Source organism: Triplophysa rosa, linkage group LG2, assembly GCF_024868665.1.
Source record: "Triplophysa rosa linkage group LG2, Trosa_1v2, whole genome shotgun sequence".
Lineage (NCBI taxonomy): Eukaryota > Metazoa > Chordata > Actinopteri > Cypriniformes > Nemacheilidae > Triplophysa > Triplophysa rosa.
Window position 1 is genome coordinate 33,054,895 of NC_079891.1, and position 16,412 is coordinate 33,071,306.

Consider the following 16,412-nt stretch of genomic DNA (forward strand, 5'->3'; position numbering starts at 1 on the left):
AGAATAATAAATGCTGTAAAAATATTGTTATTGTATTATTATTAACACTGACATTATTGTAAGTGTTTCCAAATCATCAATGAAAATAAGAAATTCAAACCAATTAAAAATCTTGATTAAAAAATGTTTCATTGTCTTATGTTCCAAATCAGTGGATGGTTCATCCAAAAATGAAAATTCTGTCATCATTTACTCACTCTCTTGTCATTTCAAACCTTTATGACTTTCTTTCTTCTGCAGAACCCAAAAGACGATATTTTGAAGAAAGTTGGTAACCGAACAGCACTGGACCCCATTCACTTTTATTGTATGAACACAAAATCAATGCAATATAAAGTCATTCAGGCCCCCCAATCGTCCACAACAATGTTTATATCCACAATTAACTATTTATATCCAATAAAATATTCTAGAGCTTGGCATAACTTTAAGGATGCATGTTTATGAAAATAACCGAGAAATGGATCGATTTTCAGTTGATTTGGGTTAGTTTAGCGTTTTGTTTCATTTCAAGTCATTGTAAGTCATCTTGAGGCACCAGTAAGTCCCAGCCCCTGGGGTTGAGAGATATGCTTTAAAGTCTTTGTTTTTTACTTTGAAGAGTAATGTAGAAGCTGTTTTCATGAGAATTACCTGAAAATCTGCTGATAAAGAATCAGGCTTGACAACTTGTGACTTCAGGTGCAGGCGTGTGATAGCGATCACTGAGGAGATGGATGTTTTCAAGTCGTGTTGAGTGATTTATGAGCTGTGTTTTGCATACAAAGGACATGAAACCAAAAACTGGAATAACTGTATTTCTCCATAAAAAAAATTTCATTCACAATTGAGCTTAACTTCACGGATCATGTTGCCAGCACCACCCGGTACTGTAGATTCATCCTCCACAACATTAGGAAATTAAGACCTTTCATGTCCGAGCATGCTACGCAAGTCCTAGTCCAGACTCTTGTTCTGTCCAGACTGGACTATTGCAATGCGCAACTGGCTGGACTTCAAGCCTGCACAACCAAACCTCTACAGATGATCCAGAATTCAGCGTCAAGAGTGGTCTTCAATGAACCGAAGAAAGCACACGTCACTCCTCATCAAGTTACACTGGCTCCCTATAGTCGCTCGCATCAAATTGAAAGCTCTGCTCTTGGCCTACGAGACCACCGCTGGTTCGGCACCCCCATATCTTCACTCGCTAATACAGCCTTATGTACCAGCCAGATCCCTTCTCTGGATCTGTTCCACATTTGTCAGATCAACAGATTCTGTAGCCATCTTTAAGAACCGTCTGAAAACACATCTCTTCCGTCAGCTCCTGACCGATTAGTTCTGAATTCTATCTCTTTTCTACTCTTTCTATCCTTCAAAAAAAAAAAACGTAGCTTTGTATACTGTGATAGGCTATATGAGACCAGTTTTACTGCGCTTATGCTTTTTGTTGTCCTTATGTTGTGCCAATTGCTTCCATTGTTTCCCTCACTTTGGATAAAAGCGTCTGCTAAATGACTAAATGTAAATGTAAATAAGAAAAAAACATACAAATGTTACAGAGCTAGACACAAAACAATAAACACATTCTACACTCTTAAAAACAAAGGCACTAAAGGTTCTTCACAGAGATGCAAGGTTTTCCAAAGAACCTTTTTTATCAGTGCTTAAAAATACACATTTCTTTTATTTTTATTTACTTTGAACAGCTTATCTAGTATTTTAGCATTTCAAACCTAACAATGTTTCATGTGTAATGCAAACTTTGTGCAATGCTTGAAAAGTACTTTTATTTCAAATAAATGATCACGCCATTAGTGACGTTTGCATAAAAATAGAGAGGTTTACAAAGATGTATGGCAGTTACATAATAATACTATACACATATTTTCCAAATCAGAAATAAAAAAATCAGTTAGGGCTGTCACGATTATGAAATTTGGCTGACGATTAATTGTCTAATAAATCATTGCGATTATGACGATTAATTGTCTGTTTTAGAGCTTTGACTTTTAATTCTCATACATTTTTTATTCAGCTTTGAAACGACCATATTGTTCTGAATATAAAGACTATGTTCTTTTTCTTGGAATTACATAGGAAAAATTGGGTCATCATATTTAAGGTTTAGGCTTTTACCCGTCAATAATACAAACGCCAAATACCTGTAAATTAAGTAAATTGATCAGGAGTGAATTTAAGCCTCCATTAAAATGCTATCAGTCATAGAAAAGCTACTAGTCTGTTTTTTTCTCACTTGCAAGACTACAATAAAAGTTTACTTCTATGTTAATGAGAGTTTGGTAGACTGGTTTTCACACTGAAATAATATTAAATTGTACTGCAGGTTATTTTTATGGTGTATGCTTTAGTTTTTTTTAAGTGATTGTGTAGTGGTGGTACATTTTACAAGTATTACCATGCTTTAGTTACAATATATACACTAAAATATGCAATATGCAGATGCACTACAGCTCCCCCTAGTGTCTTCTATAGAGATGTGCAATAATTGCGATGATCTGAAACCATCGCGATGAGGTCAAACAATCGCGATGAGACGATTATTTAATAATTGTGACCGCCCTAAATTCCTTATTTAAGTATTCGGTATTTAATAAAAAAAATCTAAAAATGATTAGACTAAAAATGAGCTCACTTCACGCTTGCAAAATTCTGTCCCTAAGTTTATACATTTTAGATAGAAATACAATAATAACACACACAAAATGTGCGCTGGCATTCCGCTGCATAACAATGTGTTTGATGTTATGTTTGTACGACTTCTGTGTGCCCGAGGCAACCCTCTTACTTCTATACCCTTCATATTGAATCCCAGCACTGTATTAGCCCTGAACTACACCACGATGATCAAACGCAGTGATGCTCCTCGTCTCATTTTCTGAAGTTTTAGGCAATAAAACAAAAGAGTGAGCGAGGTGGTGGAAGTCGCACGGGAAAGTGAAGGTAATACAGCTAATCAAATCAAAGACAGAGACTTGCATTGAAGCGGATGCAAATTTTTCAAGTAATCCACAGCAGAATGACTTGAAAAGAAAGAAAGGCTACAAGGCGTGATTCATGCGCCTCCTCCTCCGTATGCCACACGCTCCCTGTCCTCTCCGCTGTATTTACCAGTTGGAGTCTCCCGAGCGCTTCACTTTTACCATGAAGACAGCATTTCCTCCACAAACACACACATAAGATCAAGCTCATAATCTACAGCACAAATGAACACAATTAAAAGCACACATGCATTCTTATGGACAATTTTTATAAATATAACCATCTCACAGGTGTCCATAAAGTTTGGTGCACTTTCTAACGTTCACTTTTTGTTTAAACATGATAAGTCAATGCTTTATAATGAATTTCTAGAGTTCTACAGTGCAGGAACATTGTTCGGGAGTAAAGGCCAGTTTACACCAAGAATTATAATCATAAAGTTGTAAAATTCTATTTGTTTTATTTATTTATATAGCACTCTTCGACTTAAAAAAGTGTTACAAGAGATTCTTTACAGTAGGCGCTTTACGACCGGATAAGTTCAGGAACAAATTTACGAAACGAGTGAAGAGGGCTGTCGTGTGCGTACTAAGTTTCCCCGATCGCATTCGCACCTAAAGGAACCGTTCAGTGACGTAAGCCGGTTGACAGCGACGTCATTTAAGCGCGTCTGTCGAACAATGGAGGGCGCTGTGTTCGGCCAGTCAGTGTTTGCTTACGTCACGGGTCGTTCTTATTCTGCTGGTTTAGACCCTGCCGCACGTAAAAAAAGAAATACGACCTCACGTTGTGTCAATCACATTTACAAACTGCCTCCGATATTTTCGTTGGTCGTAAAAAAATTCGGACTGGGTTCGATTTTCTGCGTTATTCGCATCCGTAGCAAGCATTTTGAGAGGCGTTTTTACAATTCAGAGATACCGTACAAACGAGAGCCAAGTACGAAAAAACGCATACGAATATTTCGGAATGTAGGTGCAAAGACCTTTACAGTTAGACCTTGACTTAAAAAAACATTATTTAAAGCATACATTTAAAGGGACAGTTCCACTTTAAAACTGAAAATCTGTTCATCCTTTTCTCACCATTCCAGACCTGTATGACTTTCTTTCTTATGCAGAGCACAAAAGAAGATATTTTGAAGAACATTGAACCCTATTGACTGTATAAACACAAAACCACTGAAACATTTCTCAAAATATATTCTTTTAGAGTCATACACGTTTTGAACCAATATGATGATGAATAAATGATCGAGAATGAATGAGCATTTTTATTTTTGGGTGAACTGTCCCTTTAAGAGGACAGTGGAGTCCACACCACAGCAGTAATAAGACAGAGAAATGATATTGTTGGGATCATTTTCAGAAACTATTTTTAACATTATCATCCATTGGTATGCTAATATAGTTAACTACAAGCTGACAAGACCAGGGTTGTTGGAAAATAAGTTACTAAAAGCAGCGCCACTACTAACAGCATTGGGTTTTTGACTATAGTTGAACTTCCTCAAATGACGAGTGTCATTGGGAAGCTACAGAAAACAACACAGCTAACTGTCGACTACCTCATCAGCTAGCGGACTAGCACGCAAGGCCTGAGAGACCAACATGTCGACGCTCATTAGCATAGCAAATAATCCTTGCTAATCATCTCTAGAGTGAAGAACAGCACTCGGCTTGAGAATGAGAGCGAGAGAAAGGTGGCCTGGGAGCATGAAATGAATAGCCATCCACTTCATGCTAAAAAGTTTAAGAGGTGACAGAAGTGTGTTTTCGATAAGACAGCGCGAACATGACGACCGCTGAGTGTTGCACGTATGTGCAGAGCTATAAGCCAATGAGATGCAATAAACTCGAAGGGGTTGAATTTCGGCAGATCAATAATCGCAAAATCACTAAATAAATGAAACAGTACAGGTATATATATAACAAATCCAATCAGTTACGATCCAATCACACAAAGCCAAAGTTACAGAATCGGATGACATGCAAATCAAACAGCGCTAATTTCATCATCTCTCGCTTTTCCGTTCCAGCACGTCCTCCTTCGAACCTGCCAAATCTGATAAAACAGCTGTCAAACATTCCACACGCAAGACTCCTCTCGACATATCTCGCAGCGGAATGAAAACACGCATCTCATACGACACCCTGAGCGATGACATTTACGTTGGCACTTATGAAGCATCTGAAGGACAACAGACGCATTCTCACGGTCTCCGTAATGAAGATTCTTTTCAAAAACGCGGAAGGAACGCCGTGCCTGACACGCTCGTGCATGCCGAGAGGATTCCTCTGCCCTCTCTCATTAAAAATCTCTCATTAGGAATTCTGAAGTGTGTGCGAGAGGTCACAGGTTAATGTGAGCTGTCGAAAGGTCTGTAATTATGAGCGAGAAACATGGTGGGCGCAGGTTCACGGCCCGTTCTTTTCTTTGAGATGTGGACCATTTGCCAAACGTCTAAAACATTCCACAACACAACCACGCAACTGGTCTTGGGGTCTGTAAATGCAAACACAATGCAAACCGGACTGAAACTTAGTTCAGGACAAAATCTAATCAAAATTCCGTCATCACCCTCATGTCGTTTGAAATCTTACAAGGCTCAGTGGTTTTGTGTTCATACAGTGGAAGTCAATAGGGGCCGATGTTGTTTGGTTATCAACGTTCTTTAAAATATCTTCTTTCGTGTTCTTCAGAAGAAAGAAGGTCATACAGGTTTGGAATGACAGGAGGTTGAGTAAATGATGAAAGATTTCTCATTTTTGTATGAGTTTCAAATTGCATGTGCCCCAAAGACATTCTGAAATGTGTTCACGAACCGCTAGTAACAAACCAAACAGTAACACTAAACAGTCTTTAAAATAGTAGCTAACATGAACTAACAATAAGCAATATATTTTTACACTCTATGAGTTTTGTCTATTCGTTCATGGTAATTCAATGTGCATTAAGCAAGGTAAACAGTAGGGATGTAATGATTTACTAAGCTCACGATGCAATTCGATTCACGATAGGCTACTGATCTCACGATTTTTTCACTTTTTTTTTTTTACAAAATTATTTGAGACAAATTAGAAATGAACAAGTGCCCTTTTATTATTTCTTAAATGCTACAAATTACTTTGTAAAATAAAAGTATCTTTTATGTCAAATAACAAAACTAAATTGCAATTTTAAAACAAATTCTAAATCAAATAAAAATAAATAATACCAAAGTCTTTTTAATATGAACAAACTAAGACTTTGTCTTTGCTTTTACTAATTTGGATTCTTTTGTAAAAAAATTAAGAAATATCAACATATCCGTGTTTACCAAGTTTGCAGTAAACACAGCAGCCCCTGCTGTTCAAAACATGTATTGTGATTTATTTAACCTCTCAACTGACTTGAATCGTCATATTATAATCGATTTTCAACCGGCTTGTGGTGAATCGTTACAGTCATTCCCAGTAAACAAATACTGAACAGAACGTATTAATAAATGTAGAATATGTACTAAAATGCTGTAAAATGTCATTGTTAGTACTAATGTTAACAAATGCAACCTTATTGTAAAGTGTAAAAATTACATACAAAAGTCAATCACACGTTTTCAATATGTTCTTATTTGCTATTTTCCGATTTACGATTAACTCAAGAATGTTAACGTACCTCACCAAGCTTCAGTCTCATTCACATTTTGTCACTCATTATCATAATATTTTCCCACGTCCAGGTACATGCTGCACACACTACGAGCTAAAGGCATTTCATTAAGTCGCCTCAAATCAATAGAAAATCTAATTCCATCGTGATTCAGATATGAATTAGGTGTGTGTCTTATTAATTTCTCCGAGAGTTGCAGTTCACCACAATGTTCCATTATTTTATGATTTAGCCAAACAGCTGCACTAATGAGATACCTGAAACACCAACTCATCATTTACTGAAAAAGAAAAGAAGCGGAAACACGGTATTTCCCTTAAGCAAACATGTAAATCAGGTAATAGCACAATTATGGTGAAGACGTCTGCGAGCGCTGATGAAACAAACCATTACCAAGTCTTTCAATTAAAGCTACATCTTCAACAATAGCAGGAAAACAATGTGGCTTTGACAGACAAGCATGCTCACAGACATTAGCAAAATAAAAGTCTCCAATCACCGTTATTATTATGTAAATTATGGGAAGTTTTGGAGAGTTTTGGGTTTGTTTGGCATATTCAACTCATTTCATTTATTTTTTGGCAGTGTTTTTTCATCTGTAATTTGAATTATTACTTTCACCACCACTATTAAGCTCTTAATATTTCACAAACCAAAACATCACCAGTCAACTCGAAACAAACAAGAGACCTGCATGACGGTGGCCGTAAGGTGCAAAACAAATCGACAAATTGCGAAACTAATGACAAATCTGAAAACAAAATCAAAATTCTTAAATCAAAATTACAAATCTGAAAATGCAATGTCAAATCTAAAAGCAAAATAAGAACCATAAAACACAACAACAATTCCAGATACTTCCTAGTTATCTTGATTGACAGTAGTTTCGTCCAATCAGCAGAAACTATCCCATTCCAACAAAATACTTACCTTTTCCAGTTTGATTGATTTCTTGTTGTGTTTTCTGACTTATTACTTTGTTACTCATTTCCGGAATTGTTGTAGTGTTTTATGTTTTGTTATTTTGTTTTTAGATTTTGATACTGCGTTTTCAGATTCGTCATTTTGATTTTTGATTTTGTTTTCAGATTTGTTATTACTTTTGCAATTTGTTGTTTTGTTTTGCACCTTCCGGCCACCATATGTTCGTCTTGCAAATCAAACCTGTCAAAATGTTGCAGAATTCATGTCAAATTTACTTGAGAGCCGTTTTCTACACTTTCAATACATGTGCAAGGTGCCACAAAAGACATGCAATGTTGCAGAACTACATTCATAACTGACTCTCTTAAAGGACTCATTAAATGAGCACTTTCAACAAGTTGGTATGATTTATTAGGGTCTTCATGAAATGTCTGGAACATATTTTGCTTAAAAACACTCAATGGCTGTGTAAACAAAACCCTTTTTGCCTCGTCAAAAACAGCTATGCTCACAGTAACCCGTTTTGGTGCTTGTCTCTTTAAATGATAATGAGTTACAGCGAACCCCACCCCCCTTCTGTCCGGCGTGTCAACACAACACGTGTAGTACTGCCATGGCAATGGTTTAGCTAAGTAATATTTCCTGAATTCCTCTGCGGTTAGTTTCATTTTAAACGTCTCAAATCATTCGTCCGGAGACTAAAAAATCCGTCACAGAAAACAGCGCTCACGTTGTGCGTGTATGCTTGCCTAAAATCCACGGAATGCGGATTTACGTGGTGGATTTTAGCGCTTGTCGTTGACAAGTTATAACGTTACACACACAACGTGAGAGCTAGTTTGCTGTGACAGATTTTTCAGCCTAAGGACGAATGATTTGAGACGTTTAAAACAAAGCTAACTGTAGTGTTCGCCCCTGTTCATTACCAAAACAAACAGCTTGCCGCAGCTAAACATATTAACGCACATAATGTATTAACATACATACAGCTAAACTCCAAGTGCCCATTTGCCAAATAACATATAAATATACAGTAATTTTAACACTGGCTTTGAATATTCTATTTAGCCCGTGACTGACTTAGCTCCCTTCGCTATCATATGCTAACGTTATCCTCCTATATATATGATACATGTACGTCAATTCAGACTGTTGATAAATATGACTTACATCAGCAGCTTTGTCTCGTTCAGTTGGTCTCGATCCCTCTTGAGGAAACAACTTTGAAGCTAATCCTGCTTGTACTGTCCCAGGTTGATAAAGCACTCCGGCTTGAAGTGATTCGCGCAAACAAGCAGGTTTTTACTTATGGTTTCTGAGGGATTTCCACTAAAAATAAAATAAATCCACTCCTGTCTCTTCCTAGGTTTGAACTCTGTGCAGCGACTACATTGCATGTTGTCCACGAACTTTAGCCATGGCGTCACGTACACCGCTGTCGCTTGTGAAAACAACAATGGCGGCAGCGCCGTGGGTGGAATTGTGTACATTAAGGGGCGGTAAAATTATAATAAGAGCCTGCGTCTACGTCACACCAGGAGCGAAATCTGAACGGCTCGATTTCTCACATGCTTGCAGAGAAAGGCTTACCAAAACAAAGTTCCTGGGATCTTGTTTTTCACGTTTTCTGGGTTGCTAGATGCACCGGGGACCCGATTATAGCACTTAAACACAGAAAAAATGTGACTTTCATGCAATGGGTCCTTTAAGGCAGATAGCTGCTTAAACAAAATGAGCTTGAGTAATAAATATCCACCAAAAGACAGGCTGTGAATATCACGCATGCCCTTTTTTGGTATGCCATACATGATGTGCACGCCATATATTGACTGCTACATAACACAAGACCCAATTGTCCAATACATGACCTCCTTGTTAAAACTAAACATATCGGTGCCTGATCACAAACTGCCCTTTGGATAAATCAAGAAGGTCTGAAATGGACAATACAAGTCCCAAATTAAGTCTGCTGGAGGTATAGGCACAGTTCTGTCCTGATTGGATTTCCCCATTTGCTGGCATTCTGGAGTCCAGGCCCTTATTAAAAGGACATGGAGAGGGGTCTGGATCATATCACAGCATAATAACCTAATGCCACTGAATCCAGTTTACTGATCGGAGCAGGCATAAGATAGGAAGCTATCTTCCATACACACACACCACAGGCTGTGTTCCAAAATCTAGAAAGCCGCCTTGCAACGCCCAAATCTCCTGCCTTCATGAGAGGCAGGAGAGGCCTTCATTGTCTTCTACGGCCCACAATGCTATGCGTGTGATTGGTTGAGCCAACACAATCTCAGAGACAAAAAGTAACTATTTATAAGGTGGCTTATTTCAGGTTGGTCGAGGACAAAAGAACAAAATGGCGGCAGAGAAACCGGTTGTGTAAATTTAAGCATAATTTTCATATTTAATACTTTCATATTTAACTTTGCATTTCTAGTGAGAAGTTAGTTTCCTCGTTTTAAACATGTGATATATATGCGGCTGTACAATGTACTGTTACTCACTTGGGCGTCTGTGCGTCATCTATTCTGTTCCCCAGTTGAAACTCGTGGGACTTACTGCGGTGCAGAGCCGTGAACCCCGGCAGAAGGTGAATGAGCTTCCGGTTGGCAGGCGGTGGTGTTCCGGGGGCCTTCAGTTTATTCCTGCGCCTGACCTGCGGCGTCCCTGGAGGGGTCATGGTGTTCACTACTAAGGGAGTCCGAGGAGGTGTGTAAGCAAAGTGCCTCTGTCTGGGGGAGGGAGGAAGAGAGTGATGTCCGGTTTCCAGAGGGGAGGGGAAGAGGCCGCAGTGAGTGTCTACGGTCAGCCGGTCCATCTGGGACTGTGGATGCTGGGAGTAGAAGGGAGGCGCCAGCGCCTGAGGGCTCTGGCACAAGTGCTGACTATAGCGGGAGTGCAGTTTAGGGCTCTGGGAGAGCTGGAGACGCACCCACTGACTGTGGTCCGCTTGCCCCACCGGGGTGTTCTCTTTACCCGACTCAGAAGTGGGCCACTGAATGGACCAGTCCTGCTTGGGCTGGTTACCGCTAGATCCTGTGGACATACAGTATCAAAGGTGCATGTTAAAATGAAAAATAAAGTCATAATAAAGATGTACAGTGTAAGGAAAGGGATGCTGGATAAAAGAGAGAGGAGAGGAGAGGAGAGGAGAGGAGAGGAGAGGAGAGGAGAGGAGAGGAGAGGAGAGGAGAGGAGAGAGGACAAAAAGAGACGAGGCAAAAAGAGAAGGAGACGAAAAGAAAAGAGACTAAAAGTAAAGAAAAGAGACTAAAAGTAAAGAAAAGAGACAAAAAGGATGACAATAAAAGAAAAGAGATTAATAGAAAAGAGACAAAAAGAGAAGAGACGTAAAGAGATGAAAAGAAAAGAAACGAAAGAAAAGAGACGAGACGAGACAAGACAAGACGAGAAGAGACAAAAATAGAAGAGACTAAAAGAGAGAAAAAGAGAAGAGACGAAAAGAGACAAAAAGAGAAGAGACGAAAAGAGAGATGAAAAGAGACGAGAAGAGACGAAAAGAGAACAGACGAAAAGAGGAGAAAAGAGACGAAAAGAAAAGAGACAAAAGAAAAAGAGAAAAGGGACAAAAAGAAAAGAGATGAAATGAAAAGAGACGAAAGAGATAAAAAGGGAAGAGACGAAAAGAGAAGAGACGAAAAGAGAACAGACGAAAAGAGGAGAAAAGAGACGAAAAGAAAAGAGACAAAAGAAAAAGAGAAAAGGGACATAAAGAGAAGAAGAGAGACGAATAGAAAAGAAAACAAGAGACACAAAAGAGACAAACACAAAAAGAGAAGAGACATAACACAGAGAGATGAGCTAAAAAAAAAAATAAAGAGATAAAGAGAAGGAATGAGACAAGAACAGAAAAGAGGATGAGGAAAATAGAAGATAAGACCAAAGAGTAAAGAGACATGAGGAGGAGAGATGAGACAAAGAGAGACCCAAGAGGGAGAACAGAAGAGACGAGGCGAGATGAGAAAAGAGCCAAGTACCAAGTACTGTAGCAGATGAAGGATGTCAACAGTGAAGAGACTCAGACTGCATCTATCATGACAAACACACAGAGAGAGATGAGACTGAGACTAACATGAGTCTGAAATGTCTCAATGTAATGATCGCTAAAGCAGACAACAGTAATGAAAACAAACAGAGTGAAAAAAAACATAATGTCTCACCTCCGTTACTTTGTAACTTATCATCCTCCAGTTGTTCTTGGGAAAAAAACATACAGAATTGTTACTTCTTATTCAACAACAAATGCACACTTAGTAGATGTACCTAAAAAAGTTAAAGATGGTCACATGTTATCGATTTAGTAGCATCAAACAGAAGTGAACTTAAAGGGATAGTTCATCCAAAAATGAAAATTCTGTCATCATTTACTCACGCTCGTGTAATTTCATACCTGCATAAATTCCGATGAACACAAAGAAAGATATTTGGAAGAATGTTCGTCATTTTCAGTTCCGGGACATCATTGACTACAATAGTAGGAAGAACTAAATGGTAGTGAAAGGTGCCCGACAACCCTTTGTCTTCCTAAATTCTTCAAAATATCTCATTATGTGTTCAACAGAATAAAAAAATACAAAACAAATGTCCTGCTACGGTAGTGGATGATGTCCCAGAACTGAAAATTGCTAACATTCTTCCAAATATCTTTCTCTGTGTTCATTGGAACAAAGAAATGTATACAGGTTTGAAACAACCTGAGGGTGAGTAAATGACAGATTTTTCATTTTTGGATGAACTGTCCCTTTAACCTTGCATTTTCCTTCACACAAACACAATTAACAAACAAAAGGTTAATACGAGCGTTTAACACTTCCCAAGATCCAATCTCTTTTATTACATTATTTCTATGAGAATATTATTTCATATATTTCTCCGATGTGAACTGTATGATATTTGTCTTCGCCCCTTATCTCTGGACTGCATTTCATTATAAACAGACGAAGATTTTGACTATTTTTTATGCAAATGGACGTTTTATTCATTTGAAGCTGTAATTTCTGAGCTAACCCTCTTTATAATGGAATCACCCACACCTTTAATCTGCTGTAGATGTGAAAATTAAAAACTCACGAACACAAAGCTCCAGGTGAACTTTATCTATTAGTGATCCACCTTTTGTTCCAGATGAGAGGTAGACTTCACTAAACTCCATCATGTTCCCACATTCATATTCCCTGTTTGTCTTTCTTTTTTACCTTCTCTCTCACACATACACGCGCTTGCTTTTCTGCATTGAAGTTAAACTTTGCATAACAAAAAGAAAAACACTTGTCCAGCAAATAAAACATGACTAAATTCATATCTGTGGAGTTCACCGGCATTAAGTTCCCCAATGTCTTTTCAGTAAAATACTGAGAAGTTTCAGTCATTAAGCTGTAGAAAATGTCCTTTACTATGGAGATCAGGTAGGCTGTTGACAGACGATTGATGGCGTCTTTATTTAGAGCAGATGAAAGACGGGAAAATGAACTGAAACCCACACAGTAAAATGTGCTGCTGAACTATTCTTCATCTCTTTTTCAACTGGTCACTGTAGTTCAATACTATATTCAAGTAAATGTAATACTACACTTTATTATAATCAGAATAAAAATGTCATCATGAAGAGTGTGGAAGTGTAAAATGAATGTAGATTGTAGAGGTAAAATAATCTGGATTTGTGAAAATTTGATGAGAAATGTCTGAGTTCATATTGAGATCTTCAATAATATTGACTTTTGATTGCAGACTTGACAAATCTGAGCTCCGTTTGACACATTGTTAAAATCTCTATTACAACTCTAATGGAGACATTTGTGAGGTTTGACTCTTTTTTTCAGGAGGAATATCTGAGACGCAGAAGGTTTATGCAAAAGTTTCCATTTGCTCTCCTTTGAATCTCTTTGATGTCTAGAAGAAATAATTGAGATATTAAAGAGATCTCATTGGTGATTTTTCTTATGGATAGAAATATCACCGGTTCAAACACACGAAACCCGCATGAGCAACGCATCTCATTATGCCAGGAAAGATGCATGAGATGCCAAGCCACCTCACAAACAAAAAAACGACAGCTTTACCTGAACCATTCTAAACAATAAAAAAACATTTTTAGACGGTTTATCCTAAAATACTTTTTACCTACATAACCAACAAACAAATATCACAGGGCTCCAGTGGTTTGTACCTGACCCACGATGCTGTGAGCACACTGCACTACGCACAATTGAGGCCGAGAGCCTTTTACTACACATACACGGACGCTCTAGTGCAGTGGTTCTCAAACTGGGGGCCGTGGCCCCCTGGGGGGGCCCTAAGATGGATCCAGGGGGGGCACAGATTTTGTGGCATTTTATGAAATATAGAAATTTATCATAGATTTTATGCAATCAAACATCAGAAAAATGACACCACCAACCAAACGAATTGAGGTTCCAGCATTGTATAACTGAATGTTTTTGGTATAATTAAAATTCTAAGTTTAAGATTATACGTCTTTATATGGGGGGCCGCAAAGCGATGCACTTAACACAAAGGGGGCCTTACAACGAAAAAGTTTGAGAACCACTGGGTTAGTGGACACATTCCCACTCTTCGATCAGGATGGTTAGATAAGTGTTTGGCACTCTTAAGGACAGGACCACTGGGCATGGCTGGAGGACACTTCTCGTGGTTCTCACAGGGCATAGGAGATGCTCAAATGAGCATTTTAATTACAGCCGAGAAAACAAACAAGCTACTCAAAGTTTGAAAGTAGCAAACACGGACGCTGTGTGACCTGCTTGACCCGAGCTGTGTGAATGCCTGCGATGTCGAGTTGCTTACATCAAACATCGAAAACTAGTCAGTTATATGATCATCTGAATGTTTTGCATAGCACCAGACAAAAACTAAACTACAGCTGGATGGACCGATCCGAACAACACAGGCAGACGGACAAGACAGAAAGACAGACACACAGATATAGAAATATGATAGACTGACAGACAAACAGAAACAGACAAATAGACAGACAGACAGACACATACAAAATGGAGAGACAGACAGATACAGAGACAGATAAACAGACAAACAGACGGATAGACAGACATCAGACAGACAGATAAACAGATACACAGACAGATAGACACACAGACAGACAGACACCGTGTCTACACCAGACGTGACTGTCGCGTCCGGTGTAGACACGGGGAGACAGATAAACAGACAGACACAAAGACAGACAAACAGATAGACAGACAGACAGACATATAAACAGATACAGAGACGGATAAAGAGACAAACAATACACAGACATACAGACAGATAAACAGATACACAAAGAGACAGACAGACATGTTGCGTCAAATTGTTTCTATTACTCTGCTAAAACGAGAACAAAGAGGAAAGCGGTGTTTTGTTCAAGGTTGATGTGTGTATTGTTCTAAACATCTTCATCTTCACCTCATGGGGGTCTTGTCTATCATCAATTTTCGACCCCGTGATTCACCCGTCCTGCTGGAGAAAGGTGCGAATGAATCTGTCTGTTGTGTAATATATAGTGGCTTTGCGACGGCTGTAAATAATTCCTCAGTGTTTCCCGAAACGATGAATCTTATTGAAAAGCTAACAGCAGATGTCATCGATTTTTCATTTTCACCTGAAGAGGCGCATACTCTTCTCACAAATATTCTTCCAGATGACTTTCACCTGCTTTTTGAGTTGCATATAAACCTCCCACACGCACAACAGAGAAGCATCGCTTTTCTCTAATAAACACATGGGAAGAAATCTCAATATCTTCCTTATGAGACCACAGTTTTGCAATAAAAGTTTGCGTCAAATGAAACTTAGCATCTAGCATAGATGAGTAAATATGACAGAACTTGTTCAAAGTCCAAGCAATAATGATGCTCGTCACAGCAAACACCTCTAATGATATAATGTCCAAACCAGAGAACGAAAATAAGAGGGAAAGACGGTCGATAATGATCCAGCGCATCCTAATAAAACATGTAAACACAACGTTTCTCAAACAATGCATTTGTACCCGCAGCTATCGCTTGGCAACAGCGTCTTGCACAATTGCAACAAAGAGCTGCATGTGTACATCTATCCGAACACTATTATCACCAGCACACAATACTGTCATTATTATCAGAAAACAACTCAACACAGGTGTCAAGAGGAATGACCGTACATTACAAAACTAATAATGTTAATGAGGTTTTGCTCTAATAATACAGAAATCCGTAAGATCAGTATGACATGACACCAACCCAAAACAAGATCTTTAGGCTGTGTTTACATTTGACTTCTTTTTTGACAAGAAAAAGTTGACAATGGCGCTTTTTTAGTAAAAAAAAAGCTTGCAGCGTTGTGGTTACAAATAGCAGCTGCACGAAGGCAGCTCAGCTTCATCGGCAGAATAACCGAAGTCTATTTGAAAGAGAACGTATTTGCAACAACCATCACGTATTTAAAAACTACAATAGCCTACTAATTTCTCGCTGGAAATGCAATCGAAAGTTATCGAAAGTGAAAATTAAACTTTAATTTATAACTATGCTCCAACCGTAGTTTCGGCCGGCATTATATTTTTTCCGAGCTTGATCCTGCTCGACCAATCACCTTACTCGCATGTTGTTATGGAAACAACAGGTCTCGCTACTCGCTTGTCATTGGTTAGCTGTGAAAAGGTGCTTGAAGTAGGGTGTTTTATTTTTCAGAAAAATGTAAACTTTTTTTCTTCAAAAGACGCTCTGAGCTGCAGAAAAAGACGCCGGCGCTGGCATTTCAAAAAAAGCACTCAGGACTTTTTTGACAACACGGTTTAGATTATAATGTAAGACAGATGCTAGAAGCTT

General features: G+C 38.5%; 1 protein-coding gene across 2 annotated transcripts in view; it reads right to left on the reverse strand.

The window, feature by feature from the left end:
- The window catches only part of ksr2 (kinase suppressor of ras 2), an 80,618-nt gene that overhangs the window by 46,424 nt on the left and 17,782 nt on the right, over nt 1–16,412 (reverse strand). For both annotated transcript variants that reach the window (XM_057350529.1, XM_057350526.1), the window contains exons 4-5: nt 11,748–11,783; nt 10,071–10,602 (exon numbers count right to left, since the gene is read on the reverse strand). In XM_057350529.1, the coding sequence (XP_057206512.1) occupies nt 10,071–10,602; nt 11,748–11,783 (568 nt within the window). The remainder of the gene's footprint in view (nt 1–10,070; nt 10,603–11,747; nt 11,784–16,412) is intronic.